Here is a 21,239-nt window from a genome sequence, read left to right as displayed (position 1 = left end):
GAGGAAATGAATGCACCAGGAGGCACAGATACCATTGAGGTTTGGGCCAGGGGTTCACGTTGGTAGGTGTGAACCCAGGGTTGACGTTGGTGGGTGTGAGCCCAGGACTTACCCTTGGCCGGCAAGTGCTGCCTGGAAGTACCACCACCCAGAGTTACAACTTGACGGATCATCAGCTGGGCTCCAGCACTTGGAAGGACCTTGGGCGGTCATGCGGTCTGCGTGCTGGGCTCTGCTGCTGACTGTGGGGGTCTTGAGCCCTGGTACAGCTGCCAAGTTATTTGGGAGAATACTGAGTTCTGCGGGAAAGTATAAGTGAGCTTTGAGGCTTTGGGTTCTAGCTTCGCAGAACAGTGTTAACAGGAAAATTCTGAGTGTATGGAAGCATGAGGAAGCCTTGGCTCCTGATCCCAGAGGTGGGACCCACACTGAGAGGCCTGGGTGGGAAGCCATTCGCATGCAGAGGTCTCTTTCTGGACGGCGTTCCCCTTATTTCAGGGGGAACCCCTGGACACCTTTGGGCTCTGTGGCCTCCTTGCCAGCCTACCTTCTGGCGTTGATGACAACACAGAGGATGTGTTATTCTTTGCAGTTGCTCTATTAAAGATAATTTTGGGGGGGGGGATAATAGTATTTGAAGCAATTTTGGGGGGAGGGGGAAACTCATGAAACTTAATGAGAATGATATTGGGTTTATCAGTGGATGTTGAAAATTGGAGATTGGCTTGGATAAATCAGTCTACATACTTGCCCAGAGTTGCTGGATTTATTTTAGTCTTAAAAAGAGATGATTTGAGGGCACCTGGGTAACTTAGAAGGTTAAGCGCCTTCCTTGGACTCAGGTCATGATGGATCGAGTCCCACATCGGGCTCCCTGCTCAGTGGGAAGCCACTTCCCCCTCTGCCTGCTTGTGCACGCATGTTCTCTCTCTCTGTCTCTCAAACAAATAAAATATTTAATTAAAAAAATGATTTGGAGGAGAGAACTCTCAGTAGGATTTATGTATTAAACTGCTGGTTTGCATATTCCTCAGTAAGATGTGAAGAAATCCTGACTATTGAGCAACAAGCCACTTCCTCGGCTGTTTCATTTTCCAGCTTCTGTTGGAGCAGCCGTTTCCTCCTGCAGGCCTCTGGGACATCACAGTGCTTTCCACGGGCCATGCTCAGTGCTCCGGAGGGGCAGCCCCAAAGCTCTTTTGGGAACAGGGCCTGAGGCTCTTGGGTTCCAGTGTTCCAGTGTTATGTCTGCCTTTCTGTCCAGCTGGTTTTGGGTTTTGTTGGCTGGATGTCAGGAAATCTGAACTGCGTGAATGACACTTTTAAAAAAAAATACATTTTATATATATATATAATCAGCCTGTTTACTATTTCAAGGTACCCTTCCACGAAGTAGGTCCACAAGTGTGGAAGTAAAAGGAGTGGCTGGACTTTCATAATTTCGTGTTGTGTTAATGGAAGAGCTGTTGTCCTTTCATGGAATTGTTCAGACAGGGGCCCTCCGAGTTGTGGTAAGCACTCAACGCACCATGACATCCCGAGGTTAGCATGTGAACCAATTACTGTTGCCCCACTGACCGACACACAGAAAACTGCCCCCATACACGTGCCTGGCTTGTCGGCCTTGAGAACATGGGGCATGTCCTGTAGCCAGGTACTTGTCTGCATAGATTGTGGCTGGATTTCAGGTGCAGACGCTCACAAGACAAGGGTTTTCAAAAGTCAAGTTCAAAGCCACCTTTCTGCTAATATTCCAGAAGGTGGGTTTCTGCGTTTACGTAGGAGTTTACCTGACACAGCCAAATCCACGTGTTCTGGGTCTCATTCAGTGCATCACTTACTTGGTTCATTGTCACCTATGATTCACTCACCAAACCAGTTATCTGTATTTAAAAATGCTCGAATCAACCATTTTTAAAAGCCTTGAGGCCTCGCTGGAGGAAAGTTCTTTTGAGTAGCTTCGAAACCCTGCTGCCTGATAAGAAACCCCACTGTTGGTGGCGGGAGCTGTTTCCACCAGGGTCTCTGTTTTCTCTCCTTTAAAGTGGTTGAGAGTGTGTGTCACTGTTTCCTGGAACATCGTGTAGTCTTTTGATCTGCAGATTCAGATCTCTCTGCATTTCTGGAAAACTCCTTTGTATTTTCTCTCTCAAGAGGCTTGTCTTTCTTCGGGGGAGTTTGTTGTCAGCGACCCTGTTTACCTCCCACCCCGTCAGCTTCATCTGTCGTCCTGTCCACTAACTCCTGCCTCAGGTTTGTCTCCATCTTTCTGATCTCACCAGCTGTTTATTTCAAGCCGTCCCCTCTGTGTCAGACTCTCGGCTTGGAGCATTGTCTCTTCCGTTCCTGTTTTTCAAATTTTACTCATTTGTTCCAGAAGGTCGCTGTGTTTCTCCTTTCTCGGGGTTTGCACTTCATCTCCTATCTGAGATTCTCATCGCTGGCATTCTTGTTGTTTGGAAAGCCTGTTCTTAAATTGCATTAGAGAGGAAAGCGCTTGTAAGGGATTTCCTTCTGCTTTTTGAGTTTAGTTTTCTTCTCCGTTGGCTCCTGTGTTCTTCGTGTGCTCCCTTCCTCTCTCCCTTCTTGCCTCTTACCGCTGCATCAGCACGCGGTGTCCTTACCATTTCTCTGCAGCATACCTCCTCTGTGGGCATCTGCCCACACCTTCTCTCTGACAAGACTGCTGCTGTCTTGACTGTGCTCTGGGGTCCCTCCGGGGTCGGCCACCAACACTAGCTGGGGCCACCAAGGAGGCTCCTCTCGCTCATCCTGAGTCCGGTAGAGACTGTGGAGAGCCCCCTGCCATCTGGTTTCCTGCAGGAGACGATAGCCCCAGTCTTGAGTGTCCTGGAGCAGAGGGCTGGACCGCTCCGCTCACACTGCTGTTCTCCAGGCCCCCGTCATGCACGCAGATTCCCTGCAGGGATGTGCTTGGGCCACAGGACCAGGCTGGATGTTCTTTTCCTGGAGAATGACAGTCCAAATGCATCATCATGCCCTACCCATCCCTGTCCTCTGTCCCCTGAGGGAACCGGCCCCCAACCACAGGGATCTGCTTTTTGTCACAGGCTGGGCTCTGTTTCTCCTGTGAATTTGAGAATGCCCAAGTATGGGGTTCCCTTCATTTATGGGGTGGGGGTTGGAATACAGACTGTCATTCCCCATTCTGGCATTTTCTTTGCCTCCAGAGGGTCGAGGATAAGGCTCTGCTGCCTCTACCCTCTTTCCCTCCACCCTTTGGGGGCCGTTGTTAACCCCAGGGGATGTGATTAGGGGCCCCCGTCCAGTCCTGGAGTCTTCTTTTTATGCAGAGCCCACTGTGTTTGAGGATTTAGTCGGTGAAGCTTAATTCCTTTTCTCAGTGGATGATCAGTTTTCTTCCTCCTGCTGTTTACTTTCCCTCCTTTGTTTTATTAGGAATAAAGGAAAGGAAATTGAATGATAGTGAAGTTCATTTCTGCCATCTTAACCTGGGACTTTGACTTCTCTCTCAATCTTTGTTATTTTACTTAGATCTGGGTGAAGTGAACTCATTAGAGTCCTCGGGCTGCTGGAGAAAATAGCATGTTGAACCCTCATCTCACCGAGTCATAACCCTGAGTGCTTCACCCTTGGGAGCACTTCGAGGTCGCTGCACATTAATCCTCTTTGCTGGTACAGTCTTACAGTTGTTACTGTTCCGGTTGGGTGTTGTTTTTTTTTTTTTTTTTTTTTTAAACAATGTAAGTTTAAAAAAAAAATTGACAAAGGAGATGAAGTCTGACTCTGTTAAATTTTGTAAACTAATACATTACCGATGAGACTTTTTTCCCAGTGAAAAAAATAGCATGTGGTCCAAAATTCCTTTTAAATGTCACAATAGAGAACTTCTCCAAAACCTCTTTATTAATAAGTTATCAACTTTGGTATTTTTGTCAGACTTAAAAGGGCAAAATTTAAAAGTTTCTGGCACATTCACAATTAATTTTTTTTATATTCTCCTAGGGAAAAATGAATTCATAGTTTTTATTCAATGTATCCCTCTCATTCCATTTGCCTTAAATAATTAGGAAACAATAACATTTGCAGATACTCCGTTTTATCTAGTGGTTATGTGTAGAACATCATTTTGGGCAAATGTTAGAAGGGTTCTCATGGCCAGCATTGCTCAGGGAGTGTAGGAGGCCCAGTCCCTGATGGATGTCCCCGCCTGAGCCACGGCTCGTGATTGCTGCCCAGTCCCGAGGCCAGCTTGCCCCCACGGGAAGCAGTGGGCCCAGCCACAGCTCCATCAGCTGCTAGGACAGTGCCCCTCCCCTCTTACAGAAAAAGGAAATAATATGCTCTACAAATGCAAATTGAAACTCAGAAATAATTTTCATCCTTTGCCAGAGCATGAAAAAGTAAAGATGAAAGTCCACAGTTTAAAAAAAAAAAAAAAAAAGGAAACAAAATGATAAGCAGGTTTCTTTTTAGTGATGATTTTGGAGCTGTGAGCAGAGCAAGGAAGAGGCTGGGTTCTCAGTCGGCCCCGTGGGTGCTGGGAACTTCCCCGAAGGCTGTGAGGCTCATCTGTGGACAGGGCGGCATCACGTGCACCCGTCCCAGCAGAGTCCCCTCGGGAGAAAGAGGGCAGGGATCCGTGGGCACCTCTGGGTTTGTGTCTCCTTCCTGCAGCGTGCTGGTGAGGGGGTTGCGGTCAGCGCCTGACCTTCTCTTCCTCCCCAGGAGATGGGGATGTCGGTGACGATGTTTGCCTCACCCGGTATCGTGAGCAACAGCAGAGAGCATGTGGGGAGAACAGCGCTTTGTGAGCTCTCAAGGGTTCTAGGTCTGTTATTGGCTTTGTCTTCTCTTGCTCAGAGAAATGTTAACGATATATTAGTAGCTTTCAGTCCTATTCACCAAAACGATAGAAACAGAAATGTCAAACATCTGTTGCAGTGCTCACTCCCAAGAAAGCTTTTTTCAAAGGAAAATTAATTTGCTTTTTTCCCCCTTAAAGCAGAATGACAACACAGATGAGTGCTTAGCCCTCCGTGTGGGGATCACCGTCCACAGTGGGTCAATCCCACTGACTGTGAGCCATGACAAGGAACGCACTTATTCTACTTAACCCAGCATCTTGACTTTAGAACTGGTTCCCAGGAGTGAGACCGAGACTCAGTATAGTAACCTCGACACCTTTAGAGTGTCTGATTGTGGTTGGGTGGTCAGAGACATTCTCCAGTCTTTCTGGAAGCTCCTTAGAAACCAGAACTGCCTTCTTCCCAGGTGTGCCGTTCACAACACCTGCAAGTCAGCGTCCCTGTTCTCATTAGGCACACCCAGGTCCACCAGGTCTGCCTTTTACCTGTTTTGGGGGGAGAAATGAAGACTTCGACTCCCTTCAGAATGCAAGCTCAAGTACACACAAAGGTCAACAGGGGAGTTTCCTGGGAAGCCAGAAAACTTGCCTTTGGCTGAACTAGAAGATGCACATGAGGCTGAGTTCAGTCAGCAGAGCAGCCTATCTGTCTGTCTGTCTGCTGAGCGCCGAGTGTGATGTTCCCCTCTGCTGGCCGCAGCGTGTCTTTGGAAGGAACTCACATGAGCTGAGAGGGACATCCGTTTTCCATTCCCACAGGGATGTCATCCCGGGCTCTGGGCCCTGGTGCTAGGGTCGAGCCAGCAGGCTTGCAACTGCATGGGGGCCCCATGGCCCTGGGGTCGGCACACCCCTGCCTGCTGTGCCCACCGCACCCCTGTACACAGGTGTGCTGGGCCAGCCAGCGCTGACAGTTTCCAAGATGAGGTCAGGTATGGGGACACTTTCTAAAAGTAAAATCATTCCAGTAGTAATTTAATATTATGTAATAATAGCTGGCAGAGAAGGTTGAACGCCAATCATGTAACAAATTTACATGTTGGCCACGGGGAAGACTGGGCACTGTGGGCTAGGAACACAAAGTCGGGGAGAATAGACCTGCAGGAAAACCATTGGAAATTGGATTATAAAATAGGCATCAAAAAAACACTACATGAAAAGTGCAGTTGGATGCAGAATTTGGGGGTGTCCTCTTAAATCTAAGGTAGGCAAAGACCTAATGCTCGGGATGGACTGGACGCTTGCTTTGAAGTCCTGAGCCATGGCCCCCACTGAAGCCAGGCCAGCTTGGCGCTTCACAGGCTGTCCTCCTGAGGCTCTCCCCTTTGCATTTCTAAACTGCAGAAAACGAATTTTAAAGTCGAATTTTATTTACGTGCCAGACCGTGTTTCTTCAGGACCCAGCAGCCCCATTCTAGGGGAGCCCACTGGTGGTCAGTGGGAGTTTATTTATATATAAGTCTTCTTAATCTCTTTCTTTGTTCTCACACCCTGGATGCTTCAGTATCTGGCCGAATTTTATTTAATTATTAAATCTTTGGGGTTCTTGGCAAATCCATAGGTGTATTTAATTTTTTACCTGTTGTGTGTATAGTGCCAGAAAAATCACATAAGCCAATTATAGGTGTCTAATATTAGTAATTGTAAGTTACTGAAAAAACATGCTAATTATATACCTTGAGGGGAAACGTTAAGTGATTTTAAAATTGGGAGGGGCCTTTAGCGGTGGGAGAAAGGATCACCCCTCCTTTTAGAGATGATGTAAATTAGGTCTGGACCCTTTGCTGAGGTTACAGAGCTGGATATTGTAGAGGAGTAAGAAAAGAGGTCGTTGCTAACCTTCCTTGAGTTGAATACTGTGATGGAACCATCTGGAAGCAGAACTTGCCAGTAAGGCTCCACAAATATGCTGGAAAGGAAGAAAGTGAAGGAATGGTGGTTAAATTCATCCAGCAGGGTCTGTGGGTAGGACATGCGAGGTGGAGGTGCTGAGCCCTATGCCATCCCGTTCCTGGAAGGCTGGGTGCTGACGCCTGCCCACTGGGCTCTTGCTCCCTGGAGGGGGATGGGGGAGATCGGGTGGCCCCAGGGACAGGCTCCATTGCTCGCCTCCTGCTTGGAGGCCACGTGTGTGGCCATTGTGCCCAGGGCAGGTTTGTGTGCCCTCCAGTGCTGGTGCATCAGGGAGCTGCTGGGCCAGCTGGCAGGGACCCAGGGTCCCAGGGAGATGAAGAAGGGCAGGGGTTCTGAGTCAGACCTGCACGTGGTGCAGAACTTACAGACTGTGGATTGCCGTGGGGGTGGGCCTGCGGCCAAGGGCGGGTGTGAGGCTGCCAGGAAACTCCTGCAGAAGCCTGGATGATTTAACAGATACAGACAGTCAGGATGGAGAGAGTAAAGGGGGTTTCAAAATGTTCTGGGGATAAGCTAGGTGGAGAGAGAGAAAGTGCGTGCGTGCGTGTGTGTGTGTGTGTGTGTGTGTGTTCGTGCGCATGTGAGCTCACTCTAGGAGGGTCTTGAGGACCAAGACGGCACCAGTGTATTAGTTTGCTCGGGCTGCTGTACCTGAGGGCTACCAACAGGGGGCGCTCCAAACAACGCAGATTGATTCTCCCATCATTCCCAAGGCCAGAAATCAGAGGTCACAGTGTGGGTAGGGTTGATTCCCCCTGAGCCTGTGGGGGTGGATCTGTTCCAGGCCTGTCTCAGGCTTCTTGTGGTTTGGGGGCATCTTCGGTGTTTCTTGGCGTATAAAGCTCCTGCATCCATCTTCACCAAAATTTCCTTTGTCCAGGGACTCCAGTCCCTGGATAAGGGGCCCATCCTACACTAGTATGAGCTCATCTTAACAATCACATCTGCAGTGAATTTATTAGCACATAAGATCCTTTTCTGATGTTTTGGGCGTGAGGACCTCAGCATATGAATTTGGAGGGGAGGGGACCCAGTTCCACCTATAACAGAGGTAATGGTGGGCCACTGCATGAAATTAACGTTGCTCTTTTAGGATGTGATAATTAGCAACTTAACAGATTGAGGAGCACTTAATGATTACTGGGTTTTTTTAAATACCTGCTGGAACAACAGGGTTCCCACAGCCTCCTGAGGGCCCCAGACCTCAGCCCTTCCCTTCGTTCTCCCGAGCACAGGCAGGACTGTGTTGCTGAAAGGACATTTGTGAGGTGCTACCCAGACCAGTCCCTGCCACCAGAGGGCCCAGCGGATGTGACATGTGAACTGCCTTGAAATCACTCAGAGCACCAGTATTTCCTGCGACGTGAGAGCTCTAACTTCTGCCTCAGATCTCTAGACAGACATGATCTGAAGTGCTGTGCTCACTCGGCTTCTCTGTAGTGGTATCTCCCTAACTCAGGCACTAAGATCGACCCACTGGGAGTCAGAGGGAGGAATCGTGAGCTTGTACACAGATTCCCGTGGCTTTTCCCTTGTCCCCGTCAGATCTCTACAAATAGGATGTGAGGGGAAAGGTTTTTCCCAAAGTATAGATTTCCTATCTGACATTGGTTTTTCATGAGAAGTTGAATTCGATTTATTCTCACCAAGACATAGAAGGTTTCCAGCATCTCTCTCTCTCTTTTGAGGATTTTATTTATTTGAGAGAGAGAGAGAGATCACAAGTAGGCAGAGAGGCAGGCAGGAAGCAGGCTCCCTGCTGAGCAGAGAGCCCGATGTGGGGCTCGATCCCAGGACCCTGGGACCATGACCTGAGCCGAAGGCAGAGGCTTAACCCACTGAGCCACCCAGGACCCCCAAGCATCTCTCTTTTTTAAAGGTTTTTAAAAATGCGGAAGTGATCCTGATTGCTGTTGCAATAGCAATATAAGAAGGCTTACACATTAAGTGTATCTTTTATAAAAGCAAGTGATAACTCTTGGCAGAAATTTTGAATAGCACTAGTAATCCTTGTGAGTGGTTGCTGCCCTTCGCGTGGGGCAGGGGCCCCATTTTATAGAGGGGGACACTGGGGTAGAGAGAGTTGAATAAGGACAGTGAAGTCCCTGGGGTGGCGTGTTGTGGCCCTGGGATCCGCACATAGTGCTGGCCTGGCCTTGGAGTCTTGTGGCTGTGTGCCCATGGGGACATGGGGACTCTGCTGGGTGCCTAAGGTTTCCTAGCTCATTTTACAATCTCGGCAGCCCAGCAGGGACAGGGTGCTATACTTTTCTCCTTACACATAGTCTGTGATTCGGGGACCATAGGTCATCTGCCCGTCTTCCTACAAGTGCAGAAAGTGGGCTGAGCTTGTCCAGATCCAGCGAGCAAAATGCCGGTCTCTGTGCTCTGCCTGCAGTCTTTGATGGTTGCCTTGCGGTGGGAGGGGGAGCAGAAGGAGCATCAGTCTGTGCTGTTGGAACGTTGGAGAATTGTCTTTGGTTTTTGTTACTGAGCAGACTGAACAGCAGATAGAGCACGTGTGTTTTGTGGGCCCAGGAAGGAGAAGAAAGTGGGGGCGTGCATCTCTGTATGTGCAGATGGGGGCCTGCTTCAAAAGGTTGGTCCCCCTGCTGGCCTGCCACTGTGCACATAGCAGGTGCCCGTCCGGAGCTGTCAGGAAGGCCTGGGAGACAGAGAGCCCAGTTGCATCCTCCAGGGCTGGTGGGGACGCTCTGCCCGTGTGGTTCTCTGGGAAGTGGTCGTCCGGGGCTCAGGTGGTGTTTCTGGAAGGCACCTGTGCCGAGGACAGAATGAGAGCAGGTGCTGATGCATTTCTTTCTCAGAAACAATTCAGAATCCTGGTGAGGACTCAAAGCCCAGGATCTCCAAAGTGCTTTGTCTTTGAGGTGGCTGAGGGAACCAGAAGTGGACATCCTTCCCATGTCCAGGAGAAGCCTGGTGGGGTGGTCTGGGGTGCTACAAGGAGGTGCACAGGACAGATGCGTGTCCCTCCCCAGCTAGGCGTGTGCAGGGCCGAGATGAGGAGGGCCAGCCCCCCTTCCCGTGTGCACACACACACAGCAGCCCAGCAGGGTCCCTGGTGGTTTCTCGCTAACATGGCGTGCTCTCTAACCCCCCACCCCCGCCAGCCAGCTGCCCCGCTCTGTCTCGACTTGTGCGAGAGGCCATCCGTAGTTCTGTCTAACACGTGTGTGCTAGTCGAGCGTCCTCCCCGTGCTCGTGCCCCGTGAATACGGAAACACCATTCCCATGATGTTCTGTGTTTTCCTTTCAAAAACTGGGTTTCTCTTGAGGAGAATACAGGTTCTCAGCCCTTGAATTTCTCAAAATGTTGTAGATTAGGCACCTGTTGAACATGAAAAATTCGTTTCAGTTTTGCGAACCCAACAAGAGAATGCTAATTCCTGTGCTGTTTCTGAACTCTGCATCAATGTGTTCCCAGGGAGAGCGAATTCCCGAATTTACAAACAAAGGCTGCGATCAAATGCTTCCCTTCTCAGCCGCAGGTGACCCCGGCATTGCCTGGGAGGCTGTGGACACAGGTCCTTAATGACAAATACTTAAAATCTGAGTTCAGTACTTCTTTTAAAAATCCAGTGGTTGCTGGTCCTAAATACTGAGAGTTGCCTCCCGGGCGACAGCCTAGGGTGTATTTTTCCACAAGCGAAGCCCACGTCTGTTTGCCCTCCTCACACCCTGTCTTTCTTCTGTAACGAGATGTTTTGTGTGTGGCAGGTGGCAGGTTCAAGAAAGAGATCGTTGTTGATGGACAGAGCTACCTGCTGCTGATTAGAGATGAAGGGGGCCCCCCAGAGGCGCAGGTGAGTACTACAAGCAAAAAAATGGAAAGCAGCCTCTTACCTTTGCTCCCTTGTTAAGGTTTTGGTTCAATAGGTGATTCTAGAAATCTGTCAGGTGTGTGCAAGAAAGGTAACTAGAGCCCCCATGAACACATTCTGTCTAATAAACATTCTGTTGCTCCTTCAGACACAGTCCTGGAGGGACGTTAGGTCTGTGTGGCTGGTTTTCACTTTGTGTTTTTAAGATGGAAGGAACAGCAAATGTGCACTGATTTGTCAACTGTTGATGTGACATCTGGAGATGTCCATAGTCCTCTACCATTCTCTGTCTGCAGTTTATTCCCTAGAGCAGCAGGATGATTGAGAAAGTTGCTGGTCTAAAGTCTGGAAATCCATTGGGGGCTGCCGTGCTGCTTTCTGGCCTTCTTGGTGCAGGTTAACCCTACTGAAAACCAGTGTACGGTATGGTGTGATTTCCTTGGAGGTTCCCTCAAGGCTGGGCGTCCTGGAGATCAAAAAGCTTAGATGTGGAAAGCTTTGCCTTGGTTTACTCAATCTCCAGTTTATTATTTTACTTATGTAATAATTTACTAGCCAAGCACATATTACGTCTGAATCCAGTCAGCAGCGAGCGAATGCCTGCTGCTGTGGTGTGGGTTCGCTCCTGTCATCCTTGAGACGACCCCGGGGAGCATGCTCTTAGGAATCCTGTCTTCATGGAGGACCCTGATGCCATGACATCTTGGCCGGGGTGGACATGGTGGAGGGGCACAGACCAGGGGATGGAACAAGAACCCCCTGGAGATCTCTGTCTTGGCCTCTGGCCATGAGACTGTGTTGACCAGTCCTTTCTTCTAGCTGTACTTTGTTCAGGAGCCTTCTTTAGCTCAGAAGCCTTCTTTAGCCCAGAAGTGTACCCTAGTTAAAGATTTCTACCGTGGGGGGATATCAGCAAAAAGCCTTTCAAAATTAGGGACAGGATTTTGTACAAAATTAGGCAGAGTGTGTTTGAATATCTGGGGCTGGGGGCATATCTGTTTTCCTATTACCCTTTTCAGGCACATGGAAGCCTGATCTTTGTTTTCATTGTTCCAGAACAGTTCATGCACCTCACCTAAGAGAACAGCTTCATGAACAGGATTGTAAGGCTTCTTTGTGGCTACTAGTGTCCTCTTAGGTTTGTGGAAAACCTGCCGGTTCACCGGCTTTTTGTGTGTGGCAGTTGGTGGGAGCAGCCATTGGGATGGGTGAGGGCTGGTTCTGGAGTGCTCACCACCTGCTAGGTGCTGGGGTAGCCCGGCCATGACCACAGGAGTGCGGGGTGTGGCTTGCTTTTCCTCTGCACAGGGGCTCACACAGCCTTGCTCCAGTCCTGGAGGACCACAAGAGCTCTCCGGGTGCTTGTGCTCGTGCGTGTGGGGAAGCTTCACTGCACTTCTCGGAAGAGAAAGGGAGAACATACCTGGAGGTGGTGAAAGGGGAAAGGAGAAGCCCCTGGCCCCCTGGTCTTGGGCCCTTTGTAGGGGCATCAGGCCTATCCCAGGATTCATTCTTAACAAGATTCTGGGCTCATTTAATTCTGCTGTTAGCATTTGGACTTTGTCTTTATTTAAATTTTATCATATAGAATTTTGACTTATAACTGAATCACTTTTCTGTCACAAGTCAGAGCTTACCCCACAAAAAAATTCCCCCAGTTATATCAGAGCTGATGCCTAGACTGGTAAAAGCTTACCTAGGAACTGTGGCTTCACAGAGAAAGTAAACAGGACTAATATTACTTTTCATTTTCATGTGGAAAGAGCAGGGTCTTAGGTGGCAAATTGGCCTGCTCTGGATTCTACTGTTGGAACCATGTGTGATGCTGGGGGGCTGAGCCTCCAGGGCTCCCATTCACTAGGCTCCAGCCTTACGAGTGGTTTAAGTACTGAGTGGGCCAGTACATGCCTGGCTGTAGTCACTTGCCCCGAGTAGAAGTGATGGAGGCTTCACCTGGATGCAGGTAAAACAGGAAAAAAATAGCAAGAGTCAGGCTGTTGTGGGATTTTAATGTTTTTCTCTGATTTTTGCTCATTTTGTTGATTAGCTTTGTGTATTTCTCTAACCATGGTTTATCATATCCTCAGAGGGGGCTTTCAGAATTCACTGGCAGGGGTGCCTGGCTGGCTCATTTGGTGGAACACACGACTCTTGATCTTGGGATTGTGAGTTTGAGCCCCATGTTGGGGATAGAGATTACTTTAAAAAAAAAAAAAAGGATTCAGTGGCAGCTGATATTTTCAGTAGAAAGACCTCTTCTTGTGAGAAGGGAGTGGGCCACAGCCTGGGTAGAGGATTTCTGAGAGGCCACTGGAGCTCGGAGAGGAGCCCCCACCCCCATCTCAGAGGGGTCCAGCCAGGCTCCTGGGGGTCCTGCGGAAGGGAGTTGGTGTGAAACAAAGCTCCAGCATCACTGTCAGCACCTGTCTTCCAATGTAGGGAAGTTTCTTCTGTGAGCCTGGGTTTGCTTTGGGTTTGTGGGACTGTGGCCGGCTAGATCGGGGGCAGAGGGTAGACGTGCCCATGGGCAAGCATATGCAGGTTGTGTTTCTGGGAGTCCGGGGTGGCCTGGGTGGGAAGGCGGCGAAGGTCCACTTCCAGATGTGTCACAAGGTGGATGTTAGTGACACCAGAGCCACGTGTTACAGCCGAAGTCAGGCATCCACTGGACTTGGCCTGCGTGACGGGACTGCCCGCCACGCACCCTGTCCCCAGGAAGACACTGTCCCCACCCTTCCTCTCCGACAGACAGCCTTGTCACTCAGCTTCCCTTCTCTCTGCCCTCTTTTCTCCCTAGTTTGCCATGTGGGTGGACGCTGTGATATTTGTCTTCAGCTTAGAGGATGAGATAAGCTTCCAGACCGTTTACCACTACTACAGTCGGATGGCCAACTATCGGAACACGAGCGAGATCCCTCTGGTTCTGGTGGGGACCCAGGGTGAGTGCCGCCCGTGCGCAGCTTGGGGGTGAAGGACCCCGGCAGTTGAACAGTGAGTGGACCCAGGGCCTGTGGTTTTGGCATGGAGGAATTTGAAAATGGTGTGAAGAAGAAATAATTTCCTCCTGAAGGCTTTTTCTGTGAGAATCCAGGAAACTGAAATTTTCCCATTTCCTGATTTGATTCTATGGAGAAATCACTCGGTCAGCACCTTCAAAGAGCAAAAAATCCTTTCCAAGTGCTCTCGAGAAAACAAAATCTATTTTCTCTTCCTGTCATGGGACCTCTTAATTCTTTTGGGTATGTCAGATAGTTGATAAGCAATTTAAAAGCGTATTGATTTTAACTTTTGGTACATCTTTAAAATACTACTGATTTCTTATATGCAGCAGAGTTTTGTTTTATGTTGCTCTCTTTGTTAATGTGTTATGATCTTTGTGTAATTTTTCACCTGGCAGGTACCTCAGTGTCTGGTATTACCTGTAAGAGTGCATTTCTTGTCTTCCGCTAGGCCACTTAACACTTGGCCTCTTGCAAAGTGACAGCCCTGAAGTGTCCTTGTTCTGGATCAGATTCACTGATGGGCGGATGTCCACCGTCTGTGTCTTAAGGCCACATAGAATGTTTTTAAAAATCAGATGCAGGTTGACTTTAAAGCTGCTTTGTCAGCAGTATGGGTAACTTACAAATGATCATGTCAAGACAAACTGGATTATGCCTTCATTTTGTTGTTGTTGCTGTTCATGTGCTATGTGTGTTAATTCCTTTAGAGCGTCCACATCTGGTTTGCCTTTCTGTGCCCTGATGTGAGACTTTTCTAAACGAGAAACGGGCTGTGTGGCAGCAGGGACAGAAGGCCAGCTGTGTGCATGGTATGGGGTCTCGTGTGCCAAGAGGGAGCTCAGGTAGGGAAGCAGCTGCCCTGCCACGGAGCCGCGTGGGCCAGCCCCAGCGGGGGTGGGTGTGTCTCATGAGAACGGAAGTAACGGAAGTGGCATGGGATCCACGGAAAGCATCATCTCCGTGTGCTAGATAGAAAATGTTCGAGTCGGGTTATCGTGGGGAGCACCCCCACCCTCTTTTAGGGAACGTGTAATGGCCAGGGGTCTCAAGACTTAAGCCTGGGAGCTAGTGGTGGGTAGACTCCACCTACAACCAGATGGGAAAGAGGTTCTTTGTGCCCAGGGCGCCCTCTAGTGGTCTCCGGGAAACCAGGGCGGGCCCTTGGGAAGCCCTGGGTTCTTGCTCTAACTCACTGAACCGGCCTATTGGAATGGGGCCTCCTGAAAATTCTGTGTTTTGTGGTGGGTGGCAGGATCTCCAGCCGGTCTGCTGAGAGATGCCCTGAGGCTAGAGCGAATCCTGCGGGCAGCTTTCCCTGCGGGCCAGCCCAGGGCATTTCTGAGCAAAGTCAGACCCTGGGTGCAACCGTCCCCTCGGCGGCTGAGTTCAGGGCTTTGTATCTTTGACGCACAAGGCCTTTTTTCTGTGGACTCACTGTGCTGGGCTCAGGGACTTCCTCGGTCTGGGCAGGGAGGCGATACGTGATCCACTTGGGGTCTTGTCGTCTTAGACAACTGTGGTTTCGGTAGTAGAGAGTGGAGTGGCTGGTCCTGGGTGTGGGGCTGGCCAGCCCTGGCATCAGAGCATCCTGGCGCCATGACCTGGACTGCTGCCTGCCCGGACTCTGGCTGGGGTACAGTGCAGGAGCTCCCGTGAGGCCCCTGAAGCACCTGCGGGCACGTGAATGTACGACAAGCCGTCATTTCGTTCTCTTTGTTAGATGCCGACAGACAGCTTTACTAGGCCCGGCTGGGGCTCCAGAAGCACGCCTCTCTGTTCCCTTCCCTGGAGATGAGCGTTGTCCTCTGTGTCCTACCACAGTTGCGGGAAGGCAGAACCATGCCTCCCCCCAGGATGGCCCACGTGTTTGTAGAGGAAGCCTGCAGAAGGCTCCATAAGACTCTGTGGAAGCCCCAGTGTGGTCCCCAAGGGGAAGAACCCACCCCTTTCTCTTCGTGCTGGTCTTCTTAGCATTTGTGTGGAAAGGCCTCAGGCGAGTGAGCACCTGAGCCAGGGAGCCTGGGTGGAGGGGGGTTGCTGGCAGTCTCCTCATGTTCACATTTGTCTATGGGGCTTTGTTCATACGTTAGCACTGCCGAATCCCAAATGAACAGGACATGTTACCAAGTAGGGACATTCCTCACCTGAGGGGTCCTCTTGGTCAGACCTCTCATTTCCAGAGTGCCCTAGAAATCCCTGTGGCAAGAGGGTAGAGTGAGTGTAGGCTTCTAGAAGGTTCTGCTCTTAGGTTCACTGCTTGCAGACTTGCTTTCTGTGAAGCCTGCGTATGCCTGGTGCTTTTGCTTGGGCTTCATGGGATGCTGGAGGTAAAAGGTGGGTGAGGTCATAGATGGAGGACCCTGAGCTTTCCCCCACGCTAGGTGTTTGGGGTTGGAGGCCTTATCTAAGGGCGGGAGGAGTGTCTCTGCGAGACTGTGTGTTCTCTCCAGGTACAGTCAGGGAACTGTGCGAGGGTCTGCAAGTGGACAGGACACTTGTGAATGAGGCAGTTACATGATGTTTGTTAAGCTCATTCTGTTTTAAAGGCTTCAGATGATACCAGTTTAAGGGAGGAGGGGTACAAGCTATGAACAGATGCAGGGTTACAGGTGGAATGAGAGATGGGGCTGGTATAGCCCTCTCTGGTGTGTGCTGTGGGTACAACATGGCCACAGAGGAGATGTGTTGCTGCCCCTGGGAAGTCCAGATGAGACAGTGCAGCAGGCCTCTTGCTGAGGAAGGTGGGCTCTGCGATTGTTGGGGACCCCAGGTCACGATAAGCTGGATTTACTCTATGGCATGTGTTTTCCACATTACACCAGAGCATTGAAAAATTACAGATTTTGACCTGAAAACTACCGTTTTCTTAAAAGATGCATGCACTGGGGCGCCTGGATGGCTCAGTGGGTTAAAGCCTCTGCCTTCGGCTCAGGTCATGATCCCAGGGTCCTGGGATCGAGCCCTGCATCAGGCTCTCTGCTCGGCAGGGAGCCTGCTTCCCCCTCTCTCTGCCTGCCTCTCTGCCTACTTGTGATCTCTGTCAAATAAATAAAATCTTAAAAAAGAAATGTATGCACCTTTAAAAAATAGTTCTTTTCCTTAAGTGTTGTGAAATCCAGGTCAGATTTATTAGTTTGGAAGACAAGAAGACAGGATGGGGTGGTATTTGAAGAAATCCCTATAGGGGACCTTACCAGGGAGTATTCTAGAACATTATTGAGGTGGCACAGGCCATTGTCAGAGAAAGAGGCCTGAATCAGAGTTAGTCTTGATTTCTCTATGGGAAACTGTCAGGTCAGGCATATCCCATGAGATAAAAATAAAACAGGAAGCAAGAGAAAAATGGGGGAAAAAATGAATAAATTATTTCCTCAAGATGCCACTTTTTCATACTTACAAAATTAAATGTCACATGCATGTCCTGAGCCCAAAAACAAACACAATTTATTTATGTATTTATGTATTTATTTATTTTTAAAGATCTTATTTATTTATTTGATAGAGATCACAAGCAGGCAGAGAGGCAGGCAGAGAGAGAGGAAGGGAAGCAGTCTCCCTGCTGAGCAGAGAGCCCGATGCGGGGCTCGATCACAGGACCCTGAGACCATGACCTGAGTCGAAAGCAGAGGTTTCACCCACTGAGCCACCCAGGCGCCCCAAACAATTTAAAAAGTCGTTGCCATCTCCATGATTTCTGCTGTGCTGCTGCTCTTCCTTTGACTAGTGGAGAAAAGCCTGTCGGTGGATCTTTGTTTCAAGAGCCATTGGCATTTTCCGTGGTGCAGGAGCCTCAAGCCTATGAAGAAAATGTCATAGGACAAAAAAGTCCCTGAAAAGTGACTGTTGTCTCATACCTTGGTCCTAACATCTTGACCTTTCTCTGTTGGCGTGTGCCAGGCACCAGAACGCATGATGGGATGGGATCGAGGCATCTTGGACACTTGAGCTAAAGAAGCCTGGTTTTTCTTTGTTTAGGGGCCTGGTGGCAGATGGCCCACACCTATTTGCTACTCAGACATCCCCGTCTGTGTACAGATCCTGCAGGAAATGGGTACACCCCGGCCTGGCTCTGTTAAAACCTCAGGTGGTTTGCAGCCCAGTGCTTGGGGCCCTCTACCCGCCCCTTCACTTATACTCCTGTCTCTGTCTCCTGTAAACACACCAGGTGCTTGGTTGCCCCCTGCCCCAGGCTCTCCCCCCTTTCCCCCCCAACCCCACCTCGCCCCAGGTAGCGGCTGGTTGGTCTTTACCTCCTTCCTACAGGTGGGGCTGCCCTGAACATCCACACTGAGCCCACTGACCGTCGAGTGTCCTGCCTGCCTGACTCAGGTCTTGCGGCCACACTGCATTCACAGCTGTTCACGTCCCTGTCTTGTTCTCTGCCTCTCCCCCGGCCAACCTGGTAGCCCCTCTGTGGGAGTGCCAAGTTTTGTCTCACTCACTGGGCATCCCTGAGCCTGGAACAGAAGCGGGATCCTCTGAAACACGTGTTTACAAATGATGACTCTGCTGAATGTTTGAGATCATTACCTGGAGAACAAAGCAGGTTCTAAAAACTCCGGTTCTTAAACATGTTACTTCCCTGGGAGCAGGGCACAGGTTTTGAGCTACTTGGAGACTTGAAGTGGCAGGAAATAAGCGGGGCTGCTTACGGTCACCATGTTACTGTCTGTTCCAGATGCCATAAGTTCCACTAACCCACGGGTCATTGACGATGCCAGGGCACGGAAGCTGTCCAGCGACCTGAAGCGCTGTACCTACTATGAGACGTGTGCCACATATGGGCTGAATGTGGAGCGGGTCTTTCAGGATGGTGAGTGCTCCTGGCACAGCCGGGTCCCCTTCCCACGGCGCGGGGTCCCGTCGGCGGGCACGTGGGCCTTGGTGGGAATCCGGGGGCCCCTCTGTACTGAGGTGGTGCTCAGTGGCATGCAGCAGTCCACAGGGAATCCTATGTGGCACGCTTGTGATGGGACTTCTGTGCACAGGGTGCGACACCGCCCACACTTACTTCTGCATGTGATGGGTCACAGGTACGCATTTGCCATTTCTTATCCACCATAGCTGCTCATTCTTAACCCCAGCCCATCTCTAAAAACAGTCTGAAATATTTGCTTTTAGGCTTTGGGGAGAATAAACCAAAAGATAGTCAAGTTTGGGCCAAAAAAAACCCAAACAAACGAAAAACCCAACACCAACCTCACATTAAGACTCATGGCTGAGAGCCAGCACCACAATTTAGGAATTGTTTCTTTGTTGCTGAATTCATCAGTGATCACCCACCCCCAGAACAGCCAGGCAGCAGACTGGAAGCCCTCCTGGAGAAGCACGGGGCCTTTGCACGGGGCTTTTACGGGGCAGAGACAGTCTTGTACAAGATCAGAGTGGCGGGCTGGGAAGTGGAAGGGGTGGATGAAGAGGTGGGAGGGAGGGCTGGTCTCTGGTCTGGAGGGCTCGGGAAAGTCTGGGGGAAGGAGAGTCCCTAGGCCTGAAGGGACAGTACTCCCTGCAGAGGGTCTTGATGTCCACGGGGAGTTGTGGGTAGTCACTGCCAGGCCGTCCCCCCTTGCCCCTCCATCTGGCTGACCTCTGTGGTTGCAGAGGAGACCACCCGAGCCGTGGGTCATCCCGGTCTTGCCGGCCCAGACCCCAACAAAGACCTGTTTCTGCCAGGGCAAGCAGTAATTACATGCCTGCGTCTCCGACCTCCCCAAACGGGGCAATATATGCTCATCTTCTAAATGTCCAGATGAGTTTTCAGATGGAATTGGAGAAATCCCACATTTGGACCATTTTAGGACATTTCATAGATTGGGTCCTCTCCAAACCTTGCATTTTCTTCCCTTTTCCACAAGAGCTGGTCCCGTTCTCAACTCACAGCCTCCTTCCCTGCACCGTGGCCGGTCCTCCCCCTTCTCAGCCCGTGTGCCCTCTGGGTCCTCCCTGCCTCCCCAGCGCCTGTTCTGAAACAGCGGCGTCCTGCTGAGGAACAGCACGAGGGCCTTCCTCTTTTGGCACACATTTACAACCCCCCTCGCCATCCCCCTCCCTGCTGGAGCCTGTGATGGCCCATGAGCGCCCCTACTTATGTGAAGAGCAGTGCGCGGAGGCACAGGGGGTTCCGGGGGTGGGGAGGGGGCACCCTGCGGGGCAGGCAGCCCAAACCTTGTGGGGTTACCGCAGGTGATGGTCGCCAGTCTGGGGCGCACGGGCCGCTGCTGGCCAACCACCTGTGTCTGTGTCCCCTGGGGCGTGTGGGTGGGCTGCTCTGGTTGCCACAGAGGCCTGTGCACGTCGCCCTGCCAGGCCCGACCGAAATAGCTCCTCTCTGGCTGGTCCTCTGCAGCGGCTTGCCCGCCCCTGCTGGCAGTTTTAGGAATTTTATCCCGTGAATGAGCTAATTCTCCATAGTGATTGCTTTACATGTGCATTTATCGCAGACATGAATTGTTCATCAATAAATGAGCTCATACGTAATAATTGTAAGAGTTGGTCCACACTAGGGGATGCCCAGGTCCCGTGCTTCCCTGCCCTGACCCCGCTGACTGTGAGGGGGATCACCAGCCAGGGGAGAAGAGGGAGGACCTTTCTAAACAGCGTTACTGTATCCTCTCCCAGGGCTTCTCCTGCTGTGATTTGACAAAGCACCTGAGTTTTCACAGGCTCAGGAGATTTCCAATACATTTTGTTACTTCTTATTTTAGAAATAATGCATTGCTGTTAAATATTTGAACTGTATAGAATCAGAAAAGAAAATAATACTCATGGTACTATGGTTTCTATGACTATTATGATTTTGTCTTTAAAATATTTCTATTTATACGAGGATCAGTTTTAAAAATAAAATTAGGGCTTACTCTGCATGTTCTGTAGGAGGATTATATCTTTTTGTGTAATTGTTTTATCTGTGATAAAAGTCGTTGCTGACCAAGTTGGGACTATGCTCAGTATTTAGAAGCCATGAACAGTAACAGTCCATTTTAGTCCTTAAGGAGAAAAGAAACCTCATAGTGTTTAGAGTTTAAAGAAATCAAGGCTTAGAAAAATTATGGAACTTAACCAGAGGCATTGGGTCTGGATGGGATGCCTGTCTTGGGACCAGGAGCCCAGAGCCTTACCGTTCTGCCGCACGGATGTGGGTCCTGCCTGGTCCCCTGGGGGAGTCTGGACAAGGGTGCACAGCGGGCTCCCCACCCACTCACAGACTCAGGTCACTCAGATTTCTCGGTGGACTTTTCTGGCTTCCTTTACGCCTTAGGACTTGCTTTTATTTATGTGCTTTTTGTAACTTCTTATCAGAGAGAAAGAACAAGCATGTGGTTTCTACGGAACATTTAACTGACTCCTGAAAGGAGGATGCAGGCCTGGGTCTTAGACCAGCCAGATGCCCCCCGCTGCCCCTGCCCCCGCCCACCAGACTTACTGGTTGACTGGCTCCCTGAGTTTTTTGTTTGTTTGTTTTTAAAGATTTTATTTATTTATTTGACAGAGAGAGATCACAAGTAGACAGAGAGGCAGGCAGAGAGAGAGAGGAGGAAGCAGGCTTCCTGCTGAGCAGAGAGCCCGATGTGGGACTCGATCCCAGGACTCCGAGATCATGACCTGAGCTGAAGGCAGCGGCTCAACCCACTG

The 21,239-nt window shown here is 50.2% G+C and overlaps 1 protein-coding gene across 7 annotated transcripts in view; it reads left to right on the top strand.

The window, feature by feature from the left end:
- The window catches only part of AGAP1 (ArfGAP with GTPase domain, ankyrin repeat and PH domain 1), a 505,804-nt gene that overhangs the window by 187,609 nt on the left and 296,956 nt on the right, over nt 1-21,239 (top strand). For all 7 annotated transcript variants that reach the window (XM_059167640.1, XM_059167642.1, XM_059167641.1 and 4 more), the window contains exons 4-6: nt 10,502-10,587; nt 13,403-13,544; nt 18,286-18,420. In XM_059167640.1, the coding sequence (XP_059023623.1) occupies nt 10,502-10,587; nt 13,403-13,544; nt 18,286-18,420 (363 nt within the window). The remainder of the gene's footprint in view (nt 1-10,501; nt 10,588-13,402; nt 13,545-18,285; nt 18,421-21,239) is intronic.

This window comes from Mustela lutreola, chromosome 3 (assembly GCF_030435805.1).
Source record: "Mustela lutreola isolate mMusLut2 chromosome 3, mMusLut2.pri, whole genome shotgun sequence".
NCBI classification, from domain to species: domain Eukaryota; kingdom Metazoa; phylum Chordata; class Mammalia; order Carnivora; family Mustelidae; genus Mustela; species Mustela lutreola.
Note: the sequence above shows the minus strand (reverse complement) of the source record. Positions and strands in the feature narration are given on the sequence as shown.